At 39.8% G+C, this 27,967-nt stretch overlaps 1 protein-coding gene across 1 annotated transcript; it reads left to right on the top strand.

The window, feature by feature from the left end:
* Nucleotides 1-909: 909 nt before the first annotated feature.
* On the top strand, nucleotides 910-23,831 carry METTL14 (methyltransferase 14, N6-adenosine-methyltransferase subunit). Its single transcript, XM_049814835.1, has 11 exons — nucleotides 910-1,145; nucleotides 1,598-1,686; nucleotides 2,406-2,493; nucleotides 7,351-7,431; nucleotides 7,836-7,923; nucleotides 10,482-10,572; nucleotides 12,177-12,318; nucleotides 14,815-14,907; nucleotides 16,364-16,480; nucleotides 19,171-19,381; nucleotides 22,948-23,831. The coding sequence occupies exons 1-11, from the start codon at nucleotides 966-968 to the stop codon at nucleotides 23,259-23,261; spliced, it is 1,494 nt and encodes a 497-aa protein (XP_049670792.1). The 5' UTR covers nucleotides 910-965; the 3' UTR covers nucleotides 23,262-23,831.
* The last annotated feature ends 4,136 nt before the right edge of the window (nucleotides 23,832-27,967 follow it).

The raw sequence follows: 27,967 nt of genomic DNA on the forward strand, positions 1-27,967 counted from the left end.
TTTTGGTGTTTCCTTTTGCGAGATGCTAGGAACTGAAGTTTGTTGCACAACTTTTGAATCCAGACTACAGGCCTTTATTTCAGTCTTCATCCTTGTTGTAGTATGACTAGCTGTCAGAATGAAAATCAGCATGCAATATAAATTATGCACATTCACAGACAGACAATAAAATATGAGGGGGGGGGGGGGGGGAGGAAGCAGGAAAAATACCAAAAATCAGATGAAAAATGCTTTAAAGATTTTGGAAAACTCCCTCAAACTGGAACTTTGTGAGCAGTCAGAAAGATGTGGGCAAAACATAACAGCTGACCTGCAGATAACTACATTGGGTGCTGAAATTGGATATAAAGGATGTACTAGGGTGGGAGATGTTCAATCTGGCCTCAAGGGCGATGAACGAAATAAACCCCCTCCAAGTGCAACGGAGATATGGCCCCCCAAAATGCGGCAAATTGCAGTAAGCTGTCACAGCTGTGAAGTACCCTAGAGAACAAACAGCCTTTGCTGAAAAGAGCTCTCCCAAGATTGTGCACAGCTGGTTGTCTGGAGCGAGCGATGGAACTCGTACCGCCGTGCTTGGGTGAAAATGAGTTTGGCGTCTATACTTGAACAACACTTAAACTGCATTAGAACAGGTAAGCAGCCTGCTCGGTGACTCTCGCAGAGTCTGGCAGTCGGGTTTCCGTCGGTCTGCAGGCTAACGCGTTACGCTTCAGAATCGGTTTATCCGTAGGTCAGCGCTATCCTGTTCTGAGCTCGACGCCCCCGCCCCCCGGTGGTCCTCAAGCGCGGCAGGCCGTGGCTGGGAGGGGGAACGCCGCCTCTCCGGCGCCGCCGGGACCCCGCCAGGCCGCCCCACTTGCTCGGGCCCTGGCCGCCGCTGCTCCGGCCGAGCAGGGCGGGGGGGTGGTGGGGGGCAGCGGGCAGCCCCGCTCCCGGCCCAGCCTCGGCTGCCCGGCACCAAGATGGCCGCCGGCGCCGCCGGCGCGTCGCGCGGCCGCTCCGTTGGAAGAGGGGAAGGAAGTGACGCACCGGCGGGAGCCCGGCGGAGCGGGGTGGCGGAGGCCGGCTGCGCGGCGATGAACAGCCGGCTGCAGGAGATCAGGGAGCGGCAGAAGCTCCGGCGGCAGCTCTTGGCGCAGCAGGTGGAGGGAGGGGGGGTGGCCGGGCCGGGCCGTTCCGTTCCGTTCCCCGCCGGGCCGGGCCGGGCTGGGCTGGACTTGGCTCGGCTCCGCCAGCGGGCGGTGGAGCGCGTGGGCCCCGCCCTTCCCCGGCGGGGAGGGGGGGCTGGCGGTTGCGCGCCGCCTCAGGTGCGACGGTTGGGCTGGCGGCGGCGGGGCTGGGGGCTCTGTGGCGGCCGCTGGGCGGTGACGCGAGGGAGCGGCCCGGGCGGCCGGCAGGTGGGCAGAGGGAAGCGGCGGGTTCGGCCCCGCAGCCCCGGTGGGAGAGGGGGTCGCTGGCGGGCGGGCAGGAGGGTGTGCGCCAGGTTCAGAGAGCGGCCCGTCGGCGTCCCGGTGGTTGGGGGGGGTGTGTCTGTGGGGGGAGATGCTTTAATCGGCGGTGACTGAGGCTGGAGTTCGCCTTGCCCGTTGTGCAGTTAGGAGCTGAAAACGCGGACAGCATCGGTGCCGTGCTGAACAGCAAGGATGACCAGCGGGAGATTGCGGAGGCGAGAGAAACGTGTAGGTTAGTATCGGTGTGCAGTTTCTGTTAGAAATCAAGGGGATGCAGGCCTTTGAAATAGAATGAGATTGCGCTCCAAAGAGCCAAACAAAATCTTACCGTTTATTTTAAAACGTACAACTCGGTGAGTGGAAATGCTTTAGTTACTCAAATCTGAACTCTGAATAAAGTGAGTAGGGCTTAGTCATTCACTTCTGGCAGCCATTTGGAAAACAAGGCTAACTTTTTGCTTCCTATGTTAAAAAGATACTGCGGAGCAGAACCAAGGTGTAAATTCAGAGTATGGCACCTGCATTGTCCTAGAGCCTTTATACTTTTACTAAGAGCAGTCACAAAGCAGTTTAGTTTAAAAGTTCTTACGGAACAATAGACATGTCTAGGATAGAGTAGCTATTGCTTATTAATTCTCGCATGTAACGGTAATTTTCTAGTGTGAGCAGGCTTAATTTTGTATATGCACTGCTTTTGTTAAAATAAGCTGTACCTTTCAGAACAGAAAAAAATGAGAAAGCGTGATACCTGTCTTCAGGAGTCCTGTCCTTAAGAAGTTTTGCTGGTGTCAAATACACTGAGCGAGGAATAACTTCTCATGTATAAAGTTTCAAAATAATTTCAAGCTTGTAACAGAAACATGTAGTCAAGGCAGATGATCAGAGATTTCTGAAATGCTCTCTCTGGAGAGAGAAACTTTTATATCAGGAATTTTTTTTGGTTGTTTATAGGGCTGCTTACGATACTTCTGCACCAAATGCAAAACGCAAATACCCAGATGAGGGAGAAGCTGATGAGGAAGAGATTGAAGAATATAAGGTGAGAAAAAAAGAAAAACTTAGTCTTCTCTGGTGTTCATGTGTCTCTGAGGGACTTACAAAATATGTGTGTGTGCGTACAAATAAACGTGATATGTATAAATACTTTAAAATATATGTCCCTCAGTGACATCTCCCTTGATGTCTTCCACTGCAGAGATCTAAGAGGGCATAGATGTGAAGTGGTTCTCTCCAGATATGCCTTAGGTGCATTGAACTGTACATGCACCAGAACCCAATGTTTGGAGGCTTAATTTAGTGCTGCTCCTAGGAGGAGGTACGCTTGGGTGATAGTGCCCACAGGGAGTGGCAGTGTGCCATGGCTGGCTGTCTTGTGTGGGAAGAAGTGGTAAAATATGTGTATGCTTGGGTACACGCAAAAAAAAAAAATTGACTGGAATTTCTTTGTCAGAAGAAAAGCTTGCATTTAGCAAGAAGCACAGGCCATTGGATGAGAATAAAGGGAGGCTGAGGGTATCTTCTAACCTGCCTGTTAAGTGCAAAAGAATGCAGTTCTGGGTGAATGGAAGAAATAAGGGATTCTAAGGGAATGGAAGAAAGAAGCTTGGTTTGGGGTATGCTTTAGGTATCCAAAATATCCAGGAAAAGTTCAGTTTAAAACAAAATGCTTCTGTGGTCACTGAAGAATGAGTGGTTGTCATACTCTCCTGCCCTTCATTTTTCAAATGCTCGTCCAAGAGCTATTTGACAGCTTTCTTTTTTCACATCTAATGTGATGTTTTGGCTAAGATGAGGGGTAGAGAAAGGAGGTTAAACAAAGGCACGGTTATGATACAGCTGTCTTTCTGATTTGCTTTTGTGATCTTGTTGCAGCATATACACTCCCTCTCCCTTTTTAACTTGTCCTAATAACCTTGCTTCTGTGGTTAAGTAAAATCACGGTCACCGCATTTATAAAATAACGCAGTGTCTGCTGTTCTCTTGGATGCCTAAAAATAGTAATTTTTTAAATATGAGGCCTTGGTACTGTTACATTTGTGTTCAGGTTTATAAATCTTTCTGTAATAATGTCTATCTTCTATCTTACTAAAACAAAAAGTTAATATATGACAGGATGTTTTTTTGATGACTGACTCTTAAAGTCTATCTGTAAACAGACATTCTTTTTAACAGGCTAGGCGTTAGTCTGTACGTATTGTTTAGCAAACCAGTTAAGTCACCATCTCAGAGAAGGGATTTACAGAATACATGCACTATTTGTGGAGTGGGGTTTTTATGCTCACATTAGTGATCAGTTCATATCAGTTTATTTTGCTCCTTAACCAAGTATGTGTTAACCAAGTGTGTGGTTAAACAACTAACTTTTTTTCCTGTGAAACATATGTGGATAAGTCACTTCAGTTGGCAAAGCATATGAATCTTACCACTAACATTTTCTTCATTAGCTTGGAGAAGACTTACCCTGAGGTGGGCTGTAACCACTTGCAAGTGGTCAGACTCTTGCGATATTGTTGAAATTGAAGAGTATTTTAATAACACTAGCTTGGGCCAGCTTCAGTCGAGCAGATGAGTAGATTTAAGTAACTTGAAACCCCCAAGTAGAACATCTATAGTGGAGTCATCAGCTGTTTTCTGCAGACAGTTCTAATTCCCTATTGGCAAGGAGTTAAGAACTTAGTAAAATCCCATCTGTATTTATGTAACTTTTTCCTTAGTACTTTGAGCTAGTTTAAATTTAGTCTTGTAATACAAAGTGATACAGAAATCTAGACCCTTATGGTATCAAGCCCTATTAGATTGTGTTTAATACTCCTCAAACAAAAGTAGTAAGAGACTTAGCTATTAGTGTTGCAGACAAACATTGCATGGTTGTCAGCTTTGTTAGGAAAATTAGAGGCGAGTATTTCTGATGTAAAGTGGCTCGTATGTCTCTAAAACCCTGACTGGCGGTGTTGGGTTCTGCATGATGATATTAGTTAATCCTCTGAAGTGGTTTTAAATTTTTGTGCCCTGACTTCAGATTTGGTAGAAATGAATGTGTCCTCAAACCTCAACTGCTCTAGCTGGACCCTGAGCATCTAGCTGTAATTGCTGGTGAAGATGGGTTACTGTGAAGATACAACATTGTTGTTACCGCAATGCAGTGTGATGGCGCAAAGTCTGCAGGGGTAGAGTGTGTGGATGTGGGCATGAAACCTTTAAACAAACGTAGTTGGGTGTTTTAGAGGATTTCTGTCAGGTTCTAGTCTTCCAAATGGAAAGTGAAGTGAGCTGATGGCTCCTAAATGCCTTCTGCTGATGTTTGGAGGGAAGGCTGAAGAGCGACATTGACTTTTTTGTTATATGGGGGAAGTGTGAGAGCAGTTTTTGAGATGGAAGGTGAAGTATGTTAATCTTCTCAACTATTTAGGAACATCTGATGCAAAAAAAGACAATGTTTTTTGTTTTTATGGGTTTGGTTTGGTTTTTTTTTGTAGAATAAGTGTACGTTCATAGTGATGGTTCTTAATAAACATCAGGCTGATAGGAAAATAAAGGGCAGCAAGGCTGCTTGTTAAGCTTCCCACTGGCAGCTTGACTTCTGTCTTGGAGCCTGACTCTGCATTGCAAACCATAGAGGTGGGAGATAGGGGAAGAGATGCATTATTGGCATAAATGAATAATGGATATTTTAAGGTCAGAAAGTTGAAATGGAGTTCTAAAGGATTTCTACAATACTCATTTTTGTGGAACTGTAACAGTTGTACTAGGGTTAGTTGGACTCTCTGGTCTGTATTTGGAAGTAACCGATAAAGGGACTAGGCTATCTGCTGCCACTCCCAGGCTTTTCATAGCCTTCTGAGAGCTGTGATTGTTGCTCCACCTCTCCCCTTCCCCAGGTGAATTTACTCAATTGTTTGAACCTGTGTAAATGTCTGGTATCAACAGTGTTTTGTTTTTCCGGAGTTTTAACTTTGTATGAAGTACAAAAATACCTGCGGTTCACGTTCACTGTCTGCCAGCCTAATTCGATAGAGCCCTGTTATACTTCGTGGCTGCAAGCGGTGGCTTGCGAGCTTATAATGTTTCCATGCAGTTGTTCTGGAGGCTGGAAAAACCTTACGTGGTTGAAACATGATAATTGCTTGATGTATCTCTAGTTATTTGAAAAAACTATATGCTTGAATATTGTGGGTAGTTTTTGTTTCCCTAACTCAGCACCAATATACCAGGTTTGGAAAACAAGGATGATTAATGTACAAGAACCTAGTATTTTGTATTAATTTCATTCTGTCTCTATTCTGACTGTGTCCTTTTCCCTTTGAAAGTTGGTGGTGTGGGCTTTTTGTTTGTGGCCACAAGACTTTTTTTTTAAATCACTTATGAAGGCATAAAGAGAACTGGGATGACTCAGAAGTAGGTATTTAACAGGTGCTTATCATCAGAAGATGATTTAGAGGATGATGGAAGAGGGGAAACAGGTGTGTAAGCTTATGATGGCATAAGCAGTTTTTAGTAAAACTCAAGCTTTCAGCTTTTTTTGACTGATTAACACTTGCTGCTGCTTGTCTGCTGTTCATTCCTTTTCCTTGTAAACACTGTTGCTGTTTCTGATAGTAATCTTTTTTCGGTCTGTTTAAACAAACAAACAAGAGACTATATCTCAGTAAGTTCTTCACCTGAATAATGTGGAGGGGGAATCTGTGACCTGTTAATCACAGTAGGCATTTCAGAAGTTGGTTCAAAGCTCTGATTTGGAAAGAGCTTATTTTAAGATTTCAACAGCTAGAGGGATCAAAATATGGAGAACACTTAATTTTTCATTCTGCATTCAGACAGCTTATGTAGCATAGGGTAAATGCAGCGGTAATAATAGCCTCTTCTCTGCATCTTTTGACTTAAGATGTATGTTGGGGGGGAGAAGTTGAGCTCTTTTCTGTGAGAAATCTTGTTCTCCATGTCTCCTTTTATTTTGGTGTGTTAAAATGTCTTTTTTTTCTTAAATATTTTGGCCTTGAGACTGCTTTTCTCCTCACATGAAGCACTGTATTAACTGGTTAAGATTTCTGTTGTAATCAGTAACGTATAAAAGAGCATATGCATCCTACTAACATATGGTAGATGATATTTAGTGGTTCTTCAGTTTTACTTATATATACTGGGTTGTTTCAGGATCAGTGGTAAAACAGAAAGTGACATGAAGAAGCGAGTCTCTTTTTTGTTCCTGTTCTAAGTCGGATGTTCAGAATATGTCAGTGTGACACATCTCTGAATTCCAGAAATCTGATGAGTGAACAGTTGGTGACACACGGACTGGGGGAAAAAATTGCAGTACAATTCCTGTTTTCTGTAAATTTTGAGACTACAAAATGGGAATTTTATAGTTACTTTTAAGGACAGTCCAAATGAAATACTGGCTTGTACCATGTGCTGTTTCTGCAAAGTGTGGACTTTAACAGATTTATATAGAGAAGATGGTTTCCTGAAAAGGTTGGAACATAAGAGATGATTGAATGGATATAAATGTTCAAAGGTTCTACTACAGAAGAACTTCAACAAAATAAATCATTTGCTTTAGTCCGAGGAGTGAAATTTTGGGGGGACAAAAATTAAAAGTTCTACACCTTGTAAAGCACTGTCTACACTGTGAGTGTCTAGAAATGAAGGGTTTCTTATTTTATGTTTATTTCAGAGGCCTTTCCCAGTAACAGTCTCATTAATGAGAGACAGACAGACCTTTTTGGGAATAGGTAATTTTTTTTTCCCCTTCAAAGCTGGAGTTGGAACTATTCATGGCCTGCTGTTTTAGGAGACTTCTGTTTGTAGACAGCCCACTTCTTTCCTTAAGAAGCAGAATCATAACGAGGAGAGAAATGGCGTGGTCTTGCATACTTAAAATATCTGCTTTATTTCCAAGGATGAAGTAGAGCTGCAGCAAGATGAAGAGAACCTGCCCTATGAAGAAGAGATTTACAAAGATTCCAGTACCTTTCTTAAGGTGAGCTGCTCTTGCAATTAGAAGTCTAGTCAAAGCTGGCATAGTTGTATTAAACTTTTCTTTTGCAGTTGATGGCATTTGAAGTACAGCTTTAAAGGCTGAAGTAATTGAGTGGAATTCACAAGTGCAGAAGTTTCCTGTGAAAGATATGACTGTAATTAGTGTTTACACTGATATGACTAAAGATGTGTCTCAACTTAGAATGAGCTGTAGTAATGGTGGGCCTGATTTGGAGCTAAAACCACAATGAGAGTCTTGACTAGCGTAGCTTATAAAGGCATGTTGAAAAGAAAAAAAAAATTCTGTTACTTTCTCATTTATCAGACTAACACTTGTAGAGTGTGTGTGTGTGTATGTCCAGTTATCTCCCTGTTGGTCTCACTGAACTCCCTTTTATTCTCCAGGGTACTCAGAGCTTAAATCCACACAACGATTATTGCCAACACTTTGTGGATACAGGACATAGACCACAGAACTTCATCAGAGATGTTGGTATGGCATAGTCAGTAACTGTTTGAAGATAACTCATTTTATTTGATAGCACTTTTTCTTTCCCTTTTTAATTCCTTACAGTTACTAGGAAATGTAGATACACATATACTTCATAGTTTTGTCTCTGTCTGTTCATATCCATAAACAAATTTATATGAATGATTTTATTTTTAATCAGTTACGAGGTGATTATTACCCAGGCTTTTCTTACTTTGGGTTATATTTGAAAGTATTTAATGAGGAGGATTTTTTTCAAAATTAAGCTCTTTTTGTTCCAGCAAGTAGATGAGTCTAGCGAGCAGATCTTGAAACCTTTGGAAGTTTGAATAACTGACTTACAGTTCAGCTGTTTCCTGGACTGGATTGCCTCCAAGAATGCATGTAGCATGTAAAGTATGGAAAATACTTATATTTAAGTCAATAAGCAATATGGATAGTATTTACCAGCTAAATTATGCAACTGCTGACAACTCATTAGAAGGCCCAACATATTATTGAGTTTAGAGAATGTTATTTTTTAAGTTTACGTTCATCCAGCCATCGCTGACCTCGTTATTGAAATCTTGCGTTATTAGACCTGAATTTAATCTTTCTAAAACTAAGGTACGGTTTGGTCTCGTTTCCCAGAATGGGTGCCTGGTAGTTATTTGGTTTTTAAAAAAAGCAGGACACCTACCTCTGCAGTTTTCTGCAACAATTCTCTGTATTTTATCAAGTTTAAGATTGTCAGGGCAAGTGTGTTGTGTCTATAGATGTCAGTCCAAAGAGGTTCTGTTTGCCTGTTGAGGCAGTTAGTTTGTTCTCTGTGTTTTCTGAATGCTTCTGTGAAACGTACCTGGATGCTTAGTATGAAAAATGGGCTGTTTTGACTCAGTTACGTCTTTATCCAAAAAGCATTTGTGCTTCACAGTTATGTACTTGAGGTAGTTATACACTGTTCTTTGAAATAAGTCTGAAGAAATAGCAGCCCATGTTATTTACGCTGACTTCTCTGCTGCATAAAGAATTGTCAGGGACAGGACAAATTGTTATATGAGTGTTAATATGGAAGTGAATGTGTCAGCAGCAGTTAGTCTAGACCCTTTATTAGACATGAGGTATGTCAATTTGCATATTGGTTAGCATAGATTTTCTCCATGATGATCAAAACTCTGCTTAGATGCTTCTGTGTAACTGGACAAAAAGCTGTAGGGGAAGTATTGGTTCCAAAACACCCAGTTAGAGCTTTTTGATGTTGCTGTTGGAAGAGAGGGAGAGACCTGTGGGTTTTGTTTCATTTTGTTTGTTGGTTGTGGGTTTTTTGTGGTTTGTGGTTGGTTTTTTTGTTGTTTTTTTTTAATAACTGAAGTAATCTTGATTGAAAATTCATTTACACCTATTGCTTAGCTGCTGATAATTGGCTTTCATTTCTGCTGGTCAGGAGTATTTGACTTGTACCAGCTGGAAGCAACATGGCAGTGGAAATCAGAACAACACAGTGGTGTTTGAGATGTAATGCATTTAAGGAAAAGAATGAAAACAACTGTTGGGTGTTTTATGCACATGTAATAAGAGATAATAAGGTTGGATACTAAGAAATTTGCTTTTACCAGTGTGACGCTAGGGTTGGGAGTTCAGAAATTTGAATTAAAATAAGGAGAGGGATAAAGGGTTGGGGGGCTTGGGGGGTTTGGGTGGGGGTTTTTGTCCGTCTGGATTAGGACCATTTAAAGTTGTAAATTTTAAATTTACATGAAGCTTTGTAAATAACTCCTGCTAAAGTTGAACTGATACCGCTTGGGAGGCTGGAGCGGTACATTTTTGGTTTGTGCTGAGCCTGCTGCTAGCAGTAACAAAAACATACTATCTCTACTTATTTTTTGAAGGGGGAATTTAATATACTGAAAAGTTTGCTTAGTTTTTTCTTTTTTTTTTTTTTTCAAGTTTGCTGCAGAAAATCTAATTAGGGTTCTCCCTTTTACATCCTGTACATAGGAAAGGTTTGAAAATTAACATCATAAAGCTAAGTCTAGGAACCCAATAACTATAATGTAATAACTATACATGTATTCAAATCTTCATGACTGACACCAGAGTACCAAATCTCAATATAAGGGTTGCCTAAGGGAACCAGCTGCACCCCAGTTGCTGCCTTAGAAGTAGTCTTCAAAAGTTAAATAAGAGTATTCTGTAAATTAATGTTAATTAAATCTTAATAAAATTTATGGGTGGGGGGATAACAAAATAACTTTCTCTTATCATTCTGGCACTTTTAGTTTAAATGAAAGATTGTTTCCTTCTGATAAAAGGAGTTGTGAACTCATGATCACTGTAGTGCTTTAGAGAAGATTAGAGCATAGAGACTACATTCAGTAACAGCCATAATTAACTGGGTGAAGGCAAGAGGCTTTTGTGAAGAACTGAACAAAAATCTGCTTTGAAGGGTTTGGTTTGTTCTAAGAAAAATTAAAATGAGGCTAAGTATTAACATTTGGAGCTATTTAGAATGCTGGACAATGCTAAATTAATACAGATTTACTCTCTAAGTAGTTGTTAACTTCATGTTTTCTTCTTCTTAGGCTTAGCAGATAGGTTTGAAGAATATCCAAAACTTAGAGAGCTCATCAGGTTGAAGGATGAGCTGATATCTAAATCTAACACTCCTCCCATGTAAGTGTTCTTGTGGAAAATGCCTTTCTTCTCCAGACCTGTTTGAAATTAGCTGTCTGCTTTGCAAATCTCTTATCTTTAGCACCTGCTCAGAATTTACATTTTCTATTTCTGTTTGTATATACAAATTAATCAATTGAAACTTCAGAAGAATAAAATCAGTTTGGTTTTGTTAGTTTAATCTAGTTGTTTAATATCGTATATAAACTAGATTTTCTTTCCAGTGTGTGATTATTTATAGTATCTAATGGTTTGATTTTTAAGACCAAACTGTCAACTGATTGAACTGCAGGGTTCAAGTTGGGAACTAAAAGAACATTGTATGATTGTGAATCTCGTGATATCATGCAGTTTACAGTAACAAGAAAAACTTTAAAAATTTGGCCTCTTAATATAACCTTAGTTGGTTTTGCAACAGCTTTTTTCTTTTGGTAAAATGGTCAGCTATTATATTAGTATCCATTAATCAGATGTTACTTCACAGTTTAAGACCTAAAATAGTTTAGGCTGGCTGGAAGTGATTTGTCCTATCAACCTTGAGTTACCTCTGAGTTTTTGCTGAATGTTAGACACAGTATAAGCATGCAGTATGTTACTGCTAGGAATTTGAACCTATCTGAATGTGAGCCTAATGCTTTTTAATATACTCTAGTCCTAATCTGTACTGAGTAAAATAGCGTTATTTCATGATAGCCACATGACAAACTCTGAAATAGTTGTCTGAACAATTGAGATAGAAAGTGCAAAACTCAACTTTGCTATTTTGAAGTTAGATGTGTTTTGGCATTCTTAGCCTTAAAACACAAAAGGAGGAAAAATAGTAATCAAATGCTGCCTTCTGATAACACCAGATACACTTACGGAATAATAATCTCTTCCAGACACTTTCTTAGGAAGGGGGATGTGGCGGTCTGCCAATCAGCTATTTTAAGTTAAAGATACTGAGAGGAGGGCAGTGTTATTTTTTTGATAGGGATATAGCACTGAGTAGTGGGCAGGTGCGGAGGCCAGTCGTGAGAGTGCATTTGAGTGTGTATTTAATAAAATCAATGTGTGAGGGAATTACGCTGTTGTTATGGGGGATAGAGAAATATATTTCTACGCTATGAAAAGTAACTACATTTCTGTTATTCAGAATCTTCCGAATATAACATATAATAAATAGCAATTCTAAAAAAATGCCACTTTCCCAAAGTGAAGCAAAACAGAAACAGAAGTCTGTTACCCAGGCAGCGAGTGTTTGCTTCTTAAATGTTGATGTTTTCTCCTATATAGTCCATGGATATACAGAAAGTTCAGTGTTTCTGTACTAGATATTGTTGTACAGTCTGTGTGGGCATGTTGCCTGCTTGCTAAATTAGAATCCTAAAAACTGTTTATTGAGAGAGAGACTACTTTTTTTTTTAAAAGCTTATGCGACAGCATCCAGCCTAGGTTAAGTGAGCATGGGTTATGCATCTCCTCTGGATTTAGTGCTTTTGAGCTATATGAACTACACAGAAGACCCTACTCTTAACTGGCAACACAAAAGTGCTGTGTGGAGTGTAATTTTCAAACCACTGTTATAGCTTGTCCAAACAATCTATCATCTTTTGTTTAAACAGGTACTTACAAGCAGACTTGGAAGCTTTTGATATTAGGGAACTGAAGTCCAAATTTGATGTGATTCTCCTGGAACCACCACTGGAAGAATACTACCGAGAGACTGGCATTACTGCTAATGAAAAATGCTGGACCTGGGATGATGTAAGTATTTTTCTTGCTGTGAAAAGGATTTCGTACATGTATTTAAGAAAGTAGTGTGAGGATTTAATTTGGTATCAAAATATTTGAGATGTGTTTTAAGGAAAAATAGGATTATTTTTTTTAAAGAAAGGTCTAGATTATTATAAACCAAAGTTTTATATTGTATGCATGCCTACACTCTTTGTGTTAAAAGACTTTTTTTTTGAGGAGTTTAATGAATTAAATATACCTTTTGTTCTCTCTGAGCCTGGTTGAAAACTGAAAACCAGTAATAGCGGGTTTTCTCCCTACCCTCAAATTCTGTCAGATTTCTTTTCTGTTTGGTTTTTGCTGTTGTAATTCAGAATATGCATTGTAAATACTCCCTTGTTTCTTGAGATTCTGGAAGAGAGTTTTGAGGTATGCTTTTCGATATGCTGGTCTTCAAGTCAAAAGAGCAGATGAAAGTGCTTCACTGACATACCTCCTTTCTCCAAGGTATTGATTGGGTAGGAAATTTTACCAATCAAACCAATTGTAATCCTGAGAAGCCTAACAAAATAGATGAACCTTACTTGTGGAATTTTTTCTTGTATGTACGTATTCCCTTACTGTTTAGTCACATCAAAGGTTTTGGTTTTTTGAAGCCATGTTGATTTCTGACCCCTTTTTGGGAACAAGGAGGGATCTTAATGTGCAAGATGTGATCTTTTTTGTGATGGCTGTTGGTGCTCTTGTTTTATTGTGCTCTAGTAAACATTTAGAGAATTGCTTAAGAGAAAAGATTTTAAACTTCGTTCTGTAGTAATGCATGTAGATGCTTGTAAAGAAGGAAATGCTCAAGATGTATTGATAAGTAACTCCATTCTGTATCTTTCCCTTTTCAATAAAGTCAGCTCTCCAAAAGTAAGGTGAGGGCTGGAGGCTGTGAAGTGCTGGATGTCATCAAGTGTCACAATTTTATGACACAAAGCCTGCTGCCGAGTTTCCCTGTCCTTCAAGATTGAACTGGAGAATTCTTTCACTTGAGCGTTAAATAAAAAACTTGTAATGCTAATGTCAAATAGTGATAAATTGGCCCTACTCTATGTACTTACGCTTTACTCATTTAAAAAAGAAAACAAGAAAAAAACCACAAACAAAAAAAAACCCAAAACCCAAACAACCCCACCCTCACAACAAAACAGACAATCTGAAGTAGAGAGGAATAGCCGATTAAAATGTTTGCATAACAATGTCAGGAATTCTTAGGTTCAGGCATATCAGTGAAAACATGCAACTAATAAATACCTATTATTTAGAGACCGTATTTGAAAGATATGCAGGACTGTGCATTAGCAGCAAATTTGTCATAATATAAGTGAATTGGTAGATTGAAACAGTTGTTGCTGAGATTTTCTTATCTGTGTTCTGTGTGGTTTGGGGGAAGGGGATGACGGTGTTACTTAAAACTAGATTTAGTTTGAAGTAACCGAAGGGGCACATGCAGGGCCGAAGCCTGCACATGCATAACTTCAGAAGTGGATCAGTCAAATGAAAGATCATGAGTACAAAATAAAATTCGATCCACCTTTAAGGAATGAATTTGAAAACAAAGGCATTCATGCCTGTGATAAGAGACTAGGTAACTACATGTTAAGGAATAGGTAGCTTCTGTGTTAGCAATTCTGTTACATCAGGCAAAAATGGTGCCTGGCAGTGTTGCCTGGGGAAAAAAACCATTCCATCCTAATGCAAAAAGTCAAAGTGTTGGAGGCAGGAGTCATCTTAGTTGGGAGTTACATCCTCTTAGAATGGCTTCTACTGCATGATTTTTTTTCTTCAGTGGCATTGAATGAAGCTTGATTTGATGTGTTAGCAAGTTACAGATGAATCTTTTCAACTCGTAATGAGTAACAGATGCTTTGCATCTGAAGTTATTTCATCCTGAATGTTACTCATTTGTGACTGTTGAACCACTATCCTGATAAATTATCACTGCTTTTTTCCTGAAAGTGAAAATGGAGAGAATGCCTTTCCTATATAGTAAGAGGAATTAAGCTGTTGTTTGCTTTGTTGTTGTTGTTTTCTTAATAATGTGTCTTCACAAGCTTCACATAAGTAACTTCAGGGCTGAAAAGAAACAGAGCACTTTTGCTCTGTTGTTAAATTTTTTCGCTACCAATGGAATGATAAAATGAAGCAGAAGTTTAGAGGGGGGGGGGAATCATGTGGGTTGTATTAAGCTTTTAAGTCTAGAATTTTCTATACAGATAGAATTTCTATTAAAAAGAATAATTAAGCTGGTAATAAGCTATGTTGAAAATAATGCGTTTGGGTACTGATAAAGTAACTTTTACAACATACTTTGTGGAAAACAAGAAGATGGCCATGAATGGTATATAGACTAATATCTTAATAAAAGTGCTTCCTGATGTTTCTGGGATAATGCTTCAACACTTGTTAAGTATTCTTCCTGATATAATTGGCGTTTTATATTTAATTCAGAAACACTTTTACTACTATTATTATTATTAGATCATGAAACTGGAAATTGAAGAAATTGCAGCCCCAAGGTCATTTGTGTTTCTGTGGTGTGGTTCAGGCGAGGGTCTGGATCTTGGCCGAGTGGTAAGATGATGTTTTAATTTAATTTATCAGGGACAGGCTTAAGAGTTTATTTTTATCATTGGCTTTTTCTGTATAGAATTCTCAACTGTAACTGCAGAGAGATGTTTTGTTACTGTGGTAGAGGATATGTAATTTTAAGTGGATTAAATAAATTTAAGTGTATCTGGCATTAACTGTTTAGATACTGTTATTTTCCAGATGAGTTGCTGTGACTGTGTGAGGAAGTATAACTCTACAGGGTCTAGAAAGCTGTACTGCTGTCTTGGTTTTGATGTATGCATGTTGCCATAGCAGCAGTTTGAGTGCATTTACGACTTTTTTTTTAAACAGAAGTTTTAGTAGTTTTCTGCCAGAAATATTCATGCTAGTAGAAAGGTGCTACTGTTTCATAAAGTAAGATGAAACTGTGTGCAGAGCACTGCTTATTTTCAGAAAACACCTAGAGTTTAAGTAGTTTTACTCTTAGGAAACTCTCTGAAGTTTTACTTCCCTATAAGATCTGGGAGTTTCAGATCAATCTTTCTGCATGCCAGGGTAGCACTGCTTGTGTTGGGGATGGTGGAATAAGAATTTCCAGTCAGCTCTTGCTGTGCTGAAACACTCTTTGCTTAGTTTGAGCAGTGCTTTCTGTTAGAACAATATGGCATTTGTTAAAGGACAACATGTGGTTACTAATCTATTTGCTTTATCTGCTTTTCACTCTGAGGTTGGTTAAAGTACCTATTTCGGATAGATTGGTTTTGGTCATAGGCATACTCATAGCAGCTGGATAGTTCTTGAATACAGCAATAGGCAAATGAACTTAAGTCCTTAACGTCCAATTTCCTCCCTTTCCAAGACTACACTTAACAGGAGTTAAGGATTAAAAACTCATGTCAGGTTTTTTGTTTTGGTTTTGGTTTTGTTTTTTTTTAGTGTTTTGGTGGGGTTTTTGTTGTTTGGGTTTTGTTGGGATTTTTTGTTTTTGTTTGGGGGGGGGGGCAGGTTTAGCAGATACAGGAAGAACCACAAAATGATAGCAAAGGGTTTTGGCTGTTTATCTTTGTGTTTATTGAATTTTACATTGATTTGAAAAACAACCAGAGTGCAGGTAGTAGTGGAGACAGGGCCAAGGCAGCTGCTAACTATGTTGCTCAGCCGGATTTTGATTAAATTTAAGTGTCACTAGGTAAAAATGAATGCAGAGTTCCACAGGGGATCAGTGCAGTGGTTAGATATTTAAAAAAAAAAAAAAAAGCACAGACAAGTCGATGTGCATGTAAGCTTTTTTTGGGGTGGGGGGAGGCAGCTTGACAAAACACAGTACAGTCGTGCCAGTAAACTGTTCCATTCACCTGTGAGAAATTTCTCTTCCAGCTATGCTTTAAGAAAAGTCCAGTACCTCTATGAGTGTTCAGTTTAGGTTACTTAAGTTTTTGTTGTAGTGTGAACTGTTTTATCTGTCTGTAATATTTAGTGTCTACGCAAATGGGGTTACAGAAGATGTGAGGACATTTGTTGGATTAAAACGAATAAGAACAATCCTGGAAAGACCAAGACTCTAGACCCTAAGGCTGTTTTCCAAAGAACCAAGGTAAAGGTTTGGCTCAGTTTCTCCTCTGTTCCCATCCTGTCTCTTCGTGCTCGTGAAATACCTGGTGCTCCACTGCAGTTGGTGACTCCTTCAGGAAAGCAGACATGAGGACTTCAGACTTCTGCTCTGCAAAGTACTTTATATGGAAATAAACATATTCGTAGGAAGAATGATGACCTTCTGTCCCCTTCTTGACTTTAGTCAGTGTGAGGTATAGAAGTTTCATCTACATTTTACACTGCTTGGTAAATTTCTATTATAGTCCTCTAAATATGATACTCATTTGAGCCTTGTTGAAATGCAGAGAGCTGAGGAGGGTTCATACATTGATGGAACAAGAATGAAATGGAAACTAAATAGAAAATGTCACTGTACATCACAATGTTTTCTACTTCTGGGTTGTTTTGGTTATGGGTGAATGGTAAATAAGCAGCTAGTCTATTAGCAATACCTTTTGTGTAAAACACAAGCTCCTTTCCAGATCAGAGGAGAAAACTTGCTGGCAGAGGAACACCTTTTGAATGGAACTAAACTTAGCAGTAGAATTTGACTAAATTTAATGTCAAAAGATGTCTTTAAAACTGTAGGTTATAAATGGATGTAGTCACAAAAAAACCCCACCAACCTCTGCAAGACTGGCTAATGGTTCTAAATACACACGTGCAGGTATGTGCCCAGAGCTTGAGCCAGATAGGACTGCTAGGGGCCATAGCTCGGTCAGCATCTCCTGACTTCCTGAAGACAACTGTAATGCACAAGTGACAGAATTGGTCAGCTTGGTTTAAATTAAACAGTTTCTTAGGGATGTGTTGTGGAGGACGTGTATTGAAGAAGGTACAGGGAAAAAGTGTTCTGATTTAAGAGACTCAAATGTATGTTGTTCAAAAACTTAGAAAATATAGATAGGATTCATAAAGAATTGTTTCGGGTATTTGTGGGTGTAACTGTGGCAGTTCTACTGAATACAGAGAGTTGGCTGACAATTTAATAATTCATAGTGTCATTAAACTCAGGACTCATTCTGCATTCATTAATTATTTGTCAGTATTAAACATCCTCAACTCTGTCTCAGATTTGCCATTTTTTAGCAGTATAAACTTCCCTTTAAGATATCTGGAATCTTTCTCTGATTTGCATTTACATTAATCTGAAGTTTGTTTGAAAGTCTGTTGTATCAGTTATAAATATTTGTAAGTATAAATATTGTATGTTTATTGCATATAGTATTGCAAATATATGCAGCTCGCTCATGAAGGAGAGGTTAGAACTAACACAGGAGGTTTGGGGGGGACTTTATGTCTTTGTTTAACAGAGGAGAATAGTTTCTGGTATTAGAGAATTTCTCTGTTTATTGAGCAAAGGTTGGGCTGAGGTCACTCTTTATAATAAACATTGAAAATTGAGCTAGCTTATTCTGACTAAACAAATGGTCTGTTGTGCAAGATGTATTTGCTAATGATTACAACAGCAAATGCTGTCCTATTATGTTTAGTGTAGGCATCTCTCTAGATGGATGCTTTCTGCTGTGCCACCTGTTATAGAATGCAAGGTACTAACAACTGACATTCCATGTGTTACAAAAAGAAAATGTTTTGGATAGTTTTTCTAAAGACTAGATTTACAAGGCTTTGCTTAATGGGTAATTTGCTCAGCAGTGTTCTGCCTTTTTATTTAGCTAAATTTAAGGTCCGAAAATCCTGTAACTTGGGTGCAGTTGACCAACTGCATAGATTGATAGATCACCTATTCTGCCTTCCATATTTATTCACTAACTCTTAAAACCTTTGCAAAAATCTGGAAATTATTACATACTCTTGTCTGCAACGTTTTTTAGAGCTATCTGGCAGCGCTTAGTGAATCATTGCTTTATGGTGCTGGGGAAAGTTGCTCATCTGAGTTTAATATTCCCAGAAGCAGAACTCTCAAATGAATATGTAGAACCCTCTTTTCATCCTGTACCAATTATGGTGATTCCTCATTCATAGATTCTACATACTAGTCACTTAAATTGATCTACAGTGTTTTAGAGGAAAGGAAAGCAATGCGTATGACGGTTAAAGAACATTTTTAATGCTGATGAAGTTGATTGAGAGCGCATTGACAATTTGGTAGTGGGTTTACTTTTTTTCATGCAGTGATATCTCTCCTAGAAAGGAATCTGAGGGTGAAGGCTACTTTTGTAGCAGAGGTACAATATGAAAAAATACATCTTATTTTCACTGACTGGCTGTTTTATGACTGAGGACTTTGAAAATTATTTGTATGAATAAAGTTAGGATCAGAATGCTGATACAAGTGTTAAGCATAATTAACAACTATTCCCTTACTCTTGCCATCACCTTGTACTCTCTTTCCTTGTAGTGATTTCTCAGCCTTTCCAACTTGAAGCTCTAACTTTGCTGTAATTGAAGAAGTCCAAATACTTATCTCAGCCTCTGTTTGAGTTTTACCACTTCATAGTGTAGTTCATCAAGCCAGATAGCTTGAACTACTCTCTGCTTTGTTTTGAAAAGGCTCTTTTGGTAGCTCCAGCTTGTTCTGTTCTTCTAGTTCATGCTTCAGTCTTTTCTCTGTATAAGAGTAGGATCTACTCTGCCCAGAATTTCCTTTTCTCTCTTGTGCTCAGACATCTGTGCTGTAGCTGCATGTGCGGCATGTGACAGGTACTCTTCTGTGTTCTGTGTGCATAGGAGCACTGCCTCATGGGCATTAAAGGAACTGTGCGCCGCAGTACAGATGGTGACTTCATCCATGCTAATGTTGATATTGACCTAATCATCACAGAAGAGCCTGAAATTGGCAACATAGAAAAACCTGTAGAGATTTTTCACATCATTGAGCATTTCTGCCTTGGACGACGACGTCTTCATCTTTTTGGAAGGGACAGTACAATTCGACCAGGTAACTCTTCTGTTTATTTTTGTCAAATAGTTAAATTTTTATTTACTTTTGTGGCCACCTGATGGGTTCTGATGGAAGCTGAGACAATAATGGGTAATCCTAGTGCATGATTTTTCTGCCAGGACTTGCACCAGCTGAATCACTGTGTATTAATGCATAACCCCATTTCTCCCACTCTGGGATTATGGTACCATGGAAAGCCAGGTGAGCTTTCTTGGTGACTTCTCCACAGTGGAAATCTAGACAGGAGTGAGAAAATCTACTGGATGGAGAAATTTCCCAGGTTTCCTACCCTCCTGTTCAGATAACTAACCAGCCTAATTAATGTTCAGCAACGGAGGGATTGTGGCATCCCTTGACAGTTCTTCCAACACTTTGACAGTGGCAAAGTGACTTCTGCTCTTGTTAATGTTCTGTCTCTCAAATAGCAGAAGATTTTGTTAGAACTAAAGATCTCGCGTGCGTATCTTTTTAGCAAGAATGGCTATCTTAGGGTGAATCCTCAGCCTATGTTGCAGTAGCATCATAGAGAACCCTACTGAGTGATATTACAGTTAGGTTATACTTTCTGTTACTATTATGTTTGGGAGCAAGATCAAGTCACAAATCCAGTTTAACGCTGCTTACTGGTGAGTTTTGTTTTATAAATACTCATTTTTAGAAGTAAATACTTGCTCAGATGGTAAGACCTTTATGCTTTTGTTTTCTCCGTGTTATCTCTAATTGAAAAATGCTGAAATTATTCTGTATTCTGCTGGGATACTGAAATGTATAATTTCTATCTTTTTAAGTTCCCATTCTGAAGGTTTCCTTTCTATTAAACTTTTATTTTTGGACTTAATAGTGAAGTAAATGCCACACTAGCTCTAGGAATTGAAATGTCTTTATCACATGCAAGACAGAGTAGCAGAATTATCTGCTTGCAAAATTCGTATCAGTGTCCTAAAGGGGTTTCCAGATCTACATCATAGCTCAGACAGTAGATCTCAGGTTGATAAATTTTTGGTTTATGTGAAGATCTGTCAGTCACAAAACAGTGCTGGTTGGAAAGCTACGACAACTATCAATCTTTTCAGAAGGAAGTTTTTTATTAACCAATATTTTCGCCTCTTCATGTGTTTAATTCATCAGTGAGTATAACAAAATTCAGTTTTTTTCCCCATGTGCCATGTGTTTATACTTCTCAGAAGCATGGTTTCTTTCTCTAAGCTGATTTTAAATGCCTGTGGGCTTAGTGCTGGTCCTGTTGCCAATATTTGAAGACCCAGTGTCTTACACTGGATGCTGCATCTGGGATGGTAAAAAATGCATAGAAATATATGGATCACATTGAAGGTAGCTGCATTTTATTTGTTTTGATGGTCAGGCCTCTCAATTTATCATGAATGAGTGATGAAGGACTTTTACTGCAGGAGAATACAGACTGGAAGAATAAAATCTATTTTGACACCTCTTTGGACTTGTGTATCTGTTGTCAATGACATTTCTGCCCTAAAGCCTATTGTGAAATACAGTTCAGCAGTCCTGTTTCTTTCAGCTGCCAATGGATGCTTGAATTGGCAGACTTTATACCTTATGTTATGGGTAGCGTAGTCATACTTCCCCTACTGATGGATACTGTGAGGGTTGGTCTCCAAACAATTCATGGTGACAGCATGCCCTTTTCAGAAGTAGGGGCAGGGAGTGGGGCAAGTGCTATAGCTGCACTTGCTTTAGGTTTGTTTAGCAGTTTTGTGTAAAACGTTTTTCCCCTAAATAGAGATTAATAGTTTGGATGGGAGAGGAGAAGTGGATACAAGTCCATTCATGGCCTGGTTTGCTGCCTGTGAATGCTAATACTTATTTAAAAAAATGTTGCTTATTCTTTTACTGCAATTGGAGTAGGATGTATTTGTTGGATTAAAACGAATAAGAACAATCCTGGAAAGACCAAGACTCTAGACCCTAAGGCTGTTTTCCAAAGAACCAAGGTAAAGGTTTGGCTCAGTTTCTCCTCTGTTCCCATCCTGTCTCTTCGTGCTCGTGAAATACCTGGTGCTCCACTGCAGTTGGTGACTCCTTCAGGAAAGCAGACATGAGGACTTCAGACTTCTGCTCTGCAAAGTACTTTATATGGAAATAAACATATTCGTAGGAAGAATGATGACCTTCTGTCCCCTTCTTGACTTTAGTCAGTGTGAGGTATAGAAGTTTCATCTACATTTTACACTGCTTGTATATCAGTATACAAGCTGCAAGCAGTAAGTTACCTAAATAAATTTCAAGGTGGTGTTTCTCTTGCTCATACGACTAGGGAGTAGTCATTATTGGCCATTCTTAGTCTTTGACTGGCCTTTGGCTTGAATTTTAATGATGTCAGTCTTAATTCTGTTGGCTACTGGTGTGTGTGTGTGGAAGGGGGCTGTCTTGTTTTGTAGAAAGACATTGTTCAGGTATTACTTCAGTGCTGTTGTAGGTGAATTCTTATACATTAATGTCCCACGGGGACATGTTAGTCTGAGTCAACTTTTGTATTTTTTAAATGTTGTGGTTACCCTGGAATTGCATTGCGTACTTTAAATGCTATACTCATCACAGATCCTCACAGTGCTCTGTGAAGTATGAAAACCTAACCCCTCTCTCTTTTTTTTTTTTCTCTTTTTTTTTTTCTTCCCCAGATAGGCAGGAAGCAAGATAAATGTTACGTAAACTCCCAGAGTAGAGAGAACAGTGTTAAAAGAACTGATCTTGGGGTTCTGTTTATTATTTTTTTCCTTATAAGCATATTGTTGAGATCACTGAACTACATTTTTCTTCATTAATATGTGATACAACTGAAAATTAAATTCCCACTGACATTTTTAAGCAGTCTGAGCCCCATTTTAGGTCTGAACACTACTTTAGCTCAAAATATGAAGAAATGGGAATGTGCTTGTTTTAAACATCTGGCTGCTTTGATTCACTTGGTGAAGCTGAAGTGCCCAATGAATATTTGTGCATAAACAGGTTAATTTGACTCTTTAACCTCTTATTTTCATATCATGTAGGCTTCAACAGAATTGTTACTGTGTTTTCAGATATGTGCTTGCAGCATGCTGGAGCATCTTGGCTGTGCTCTCGCAACTGGTTTCTGGAGACAAAATTACCTACTTCAAGTTTAAATGCCTTTTAAAAAGGGGAGAAAGAGGAGGAGGATGACATTATTTTTAAACTAGATGAATTTACTGATCTGGTTGTCTGGTCCCAGGCTGGAAAACATTGGGCTGGAAAACGTTGTGGTATAATAACAAGTAGGAAGAAGGGGGAAGGGGTCTTGTGAAACCACAGGGTGAATGTTCCTGTAACCATGTGTAATGGAAAAAAAAAAAAAAAAAAAAAAGCCCTTGGGAATACCAAACTAAAATTTTAACTTTTCAACAACTCTGGATTTTCTAGAGGTGACCTTCTCATTCTGTTGAATACAGGTGACGCGTCGATAAGTGTCTGTCCCTATCACTTAACTGTTCATTTACTAGCAAGAAGACAACAATGGCCTTTGAAGCATGATGGTTTTTCTTGCTTTTGTTGACTCTGGTTTTGTTCCCTAGGTTGGCTGACTGTAGGACCTACCCTCACAAACAGCAATTTCAATGCAGAGACGTATTCTTCGTACTTCACAGCTCCAAATTCCCACCTGACTGGCTGTACCGAAGAGATTGAGAGACTTCGGCCCAAGTCACCTCCGCCCAAGTCTAAGTCTGACCGGGGTGGTGGTGCTCCAAGAGGAGGAGGAAGAGGAGGGACTTCAGCAGGCCGAGGAGAAAGGGGCCGAGAGAGGAACAGAACTAACTTTCGGGGTGAGAGGGGTGGCTTCAGAGGGGGACGTGGAGGTACCCATAGAGGAGGCTTCCCCACCCGCTGATGACTGTTAGGTAATTGCTTCTTCCCCCCCATCCTATGCCTCATCTCCGAATCTTTTTCTTAGTCTTGTTTTTGCTAAAGTGAATTATTCTGGGGACTCGAGCTAGATGACTTTTAAAACTGGTTTTGGTGCAAGCAGTTACAGATAGTCTGCCTTCCGGTGACCGGCCCAGCACATCCACTCACCTGGCAGGCAGGGTCCTGCACCTGACAGCACTAAACTAGCCTCCCAACAGCTTCTATTTGTCAAAGCAGAGTGCACCATCTCTTCAAACCACGGATGGGATTGAAGTGAAGACACTCGCTCTTCCCTTATGAAACTTGGAAGTTGTGGGCTCCATTAACTCTCTTCTCCAAAACATGGATTCTTCTTCCTTCTCTGGAGGTGCAGGTTTGGACTGACTTGGATTAATACGGTGGAGTGGGCATGAAATGCAGTTCTGAATTGCATGGCCGTAGCAGACTTACTCTCTTATTCGTGGAAGAAAAAGTGCTGTGTCTATACTGACACCTATTTTAACTTCTTTGAAACCAAGGAGCAAATTGAATAAATAGAATTCTATTTTTTCTTGTTTGGTTAAGATTTCCCAAATTATTCCTGGGACTAGGGAACAAGTTTATCTTTTGCGGTGTATATGCGCTGACTTTTCATGTCTGAGGTGGGGAGAGTGGTAGTTCTGTGCAGTTGTGTCTTGTGCTTCATGGAAAGCAGGAAGTTGTGTGCTTATGTGCAGTCCAGAATGTCTGCAGAGGTCTGTATTGCTGCTTGAGTAGGGATTTTCACCCAGCGTCTGTCCATAATAGCCTTGTTCTTTGGTAGGGAATACCAGTTTTATTGCAGAGCAATTGCAGTGTAAGTAGTAGAGAGACCTTGTTGGAGGTCTTATTGGAAATGCAAGGTGGTGATTGTAAGAAAGAGCGAGTGCTTCCTGAAAATAATCACCTGGGTAATGAGGGCGCAGTAATCAAACCAAGTGTTTCGCTTTGCCTGTGGATGTTACGTGCATTGGAAGTAGACTGTTGGTGATCCGCTCTGGAGTACCGTGTGAAATGAAAGCAGTTCACTTTGGTGTATGTACAATATTTGTTTTTAGCAAAACCACAACTCTGAGCTTCTTGGCCAATACTTGGTAGACTGAACAAACCTGGCTGTTGAAGTCTCAAAATCTTAGGTGTTGGAAAATTGGCTTTTAGGTCTCATAATGTTTCTCTGTTGAAGCCTAGCTTTTATATAACTGTCCTGTGAAGTAGTGGATTATTAAACTTGTTTATCAAAGCCAATGTTGAAATATTTTTCTTAATATTTTGTGGGTTTGTTCTTGAGGTTTTGGAATTGATAAGTTTTACTGTGGTTTCCTCCCTACTGTTGTGAAAGAGAAGGTAGTAACTTTTCTTTTGGAGCCTGAAACCTTTGCGTGCAAATTTTTAGGGTCTGGTCTACTTCATGGCCTTGGTACTGTGCTTACTCAGGGACTGCTGAAATGCAGCTGAAACTTGCCTATTGCTCACATTTTGTTTCTTCCTGTCTTACATTGGCATGTCTCAAGAGTAAGTGACTGGATTTGGGGGGGGGGGAATGACAGTGTTTTAAGGGTAGTGCCCATCTGACTGTCAGTGAAGTCTGTCAAAGACTACTTGGATCAGAGTTTGACAGAAGTTACATGCCACAGTAAGAAAACTTTTTCCTGATTGTGCCCTAATCATGTTCTTACTCAAAAAGCAAGTACTGGAGACGCTTAATCTTAGGAAGTCTGCTTTTGTGCCAGTGACAAATCTTCTTTTTCTCCTTTTCTCAATTAGTAGAAAATGTTAATTTGCATTTCTCCCTTTTAATTGTATGTCCACAGCTGATACAGTTCAGTGCTTAGCCTACTCTTAATGTAGAAGATTAGGCCACACTGAAGAGGAGACTCAAAAATAACCAGTTGGGATGTGCATCTGTGCCAGTTTGCATAAGTTGGGGTGCTGATCAAGACTTCAGTGACTTGGGAAATTTTAAAGAAAAAAAACTCTTACCATATAAATCCCTCTTGAGCATGCAGAGTTAGGTTTCTTGTTTTTTCCCCTCAAAGCTGAAATAGCTAAGGAAAAAAGAATATTGCTCCACAGAGTGTTAGATTAGATCTGTCTGGATGGGCCAGCTCACCAGAGAAGTGTAGTGTACATGTCGTTGACAAACAACTGACCTTATTTTTTTTAATTGAGGTTGACAGACAGTTACCTATGCTCTATGAAGACAGACACCTGTTGGTCCTAATCTGAAGGTGGTGTTTCAACAGTGATAGACTGATTGCCTGTAAAGGTAAGACAGTAGTGCGTGGGTGTGCATACCCAAAGGTGCATACTTGCGGTTGTGGAGATGATACTTAGAAAACACAGTAGTGAGACACTATCCCTGCCCCCGCCCCCCCCCAGTTATATAGAAAAAACATCTGGTCATCTTTTTAATCACTGTTGATTTGGACTGTATCTAAAGTGGTGTCTAGAGATGAAAAGCTTTTAATTTCATTACCGGTTGTCAGTTAACTTCTCAGTTGTAATGCTTTAACAGAAGGAGGAGGATAATACTCATCATCAGTGAACTGATGAGTATTTCATTTACCACAAGTAAATAAGACTTGATTTGAGCATGCTATCCTTGATGATAAAAAGCCTAACAAACAAGTTTCTTCCTTGCCAATTTTACTGAATGCCTAATGCCACCAGTCTGATTTGGGGTGCCTGTCTAGATCTCATTATGTCTTTCCATTCTGGAAGAGGCTCATAGTATCTTGCACTCTACTTGAATTGAGTGAGTGAAGGATTCGACAGTTACACCAACAAGATACTTGGGATGTCAGCATTTAGCTTCAAAGGGATTTTAAGACATCAGTCAACTGTAAATCCAGTTGTCAGTTTGAGAATTCTTTCCACCTTCTGATGCTGCTGGTTACCAGAAGTTGGTTGAAATTCTGGATGTGATATGTGGGTTGGTGGGCAATGCTCTTAGGGGTTTTGGGGTTCTTCCCCAGCACAGTATGATGAACACAGGCTCAGGGCGTATGTTCATAGATAGATACCAAATGCTTTGTTCAGTGGAGTGGGATTTAGGCTGCAACCTAAAACACAGTTTTGATCTGACAATGACAGTAAGTCTCAGGATTAATTTTAGAATACTCAGATGTTTTAAAATCCTTGGCAGGGGATAGAAATACCCAGAATGCACTCTAGAAAAGAATAAATGAACACTTTAAGGCTATTTACATTGAAAACCTCTATAACTCTTGTTTCTTGATTGTGGCTTTTTAAGGATACAGTTAAGTAAGTGATAGATGATGAGACCCACTGTTTCTGTTTATAGTACAAAAAATGATTTATCCTGCCAAAATTGGTAAAGTTGGTGGCAACTTTATTGCAATAGTAGAAATTGCCTAGTGTAATGGGAGGAAGGTCAACTTAATAACATGGAGGAAAGCTTGCTAATCCTTTTTGTAACAAGGTGAAAAAGCAAGCAGTAAAGTTGTGTGGTGAAACACAAAGTAATTTTGAGTATAATAACTGTAGCAATTAAAAAGGAAAAAAAAAAAGGCCTAACTCCTGTGAATCTGAGTATTACAGTCCTGCTGTTTGTGCTGGAGACAAGAATTGCACTTGCAATATGTCTGTGCTATAACTTCTATGATTGCTGGAAGAACTGTTGTATCAATGTGTATCTTGGTGCTAGTTCAGCCATTATGATGCCTTAATGCAGGTAAAATTAACTCTGTGTGAAAAGCCAGAGCTCTGACAAATTAGCTATGCTGGTATGAATAGCTTTGTCTTACTGCAACTTTGTTCTGAATAGCACCTCAGTGCCTGAAGTCCTGGCTCTCTGTAGGCTTTGCCAGTGCACAGGTAAGTGACATGTACACCTTGCTCCAGAACTGTAGGTGTGACATGCTGCCCTAAAGCAGTTGGTCAGTGTTGCTTGCATGGCCTGAACTGGCTAAGTAGAAGATGCGCGTGGTTTCGGTGCAGACATGATCTTTCGGCCATCGTCAGACTCCATGGAATACGGTAAGAAAACAGGCGCTGAGCAAGTGTGGCTGAGGCAGGAGCTGTCTGGTGAGCAGCTCACCGGCTTCCTACTTCTACAGGGAAACTCTCATTCGTTGCAGTTGCTGTGAACTTTGTTCAGCAGCTGAGCACAAATGTTTTCCTAATTACACTGCTTTACTATGTAAGAATGGCTGTGTCTTCCCATTTCCCGACTCGCTTGGGAAGTCATTTTCCTAAAACAGTTTACTTGCCAGGCTGTTCTGGCACATTTGAGACCTAGCTTGAGCGAGTTTCCTTGCTGTAACAGGGGGGTGATGCTAACAGCAGTAACACACTGCAAATTCTGTAGTGCCAGATAAGCTTGCCTGTCTTTACAGTCGGTGTAGGAGAAGGTGACCTACAGTGGTCTTGACTGATGGTGGTGTTTATGCTGTGTAGGAATTATTGTTGCTAATTTTACTTTGCCGTATTCCCTGGCTCCTGAAGTCGGTGCAACAAACCTTCTGCATTGTCTTGCTGTGCTTACAGGGAAAGGCATTGCATGAACCTTGAAGCCAGTTTCCATTGCTAGTTGCCCTAAACACCCCTCTGTAGTGACCTGGGCTACTAGTTTTAGGTGCTAGTGTTTAAGAGGTGTTGGATAGCTTTTGGCAGAGGGTGTTAGCATAAAAAACTTTGAGACCTTAGTAT

The sequence above is a fragment of the Accipiter gentilis genome, chromosome 12 (assembly GCF_929443795.1).
Source record: "Accipiter gentilis chromosome 12, bAccGen1.1, whole genome shotgun sequence".
Taxonomy (NCBI): Eukaryota; Metazoa; Chordata; class Aves; order Accipitriformes; family Accipitridae; genus Astur; species Astur gentilis.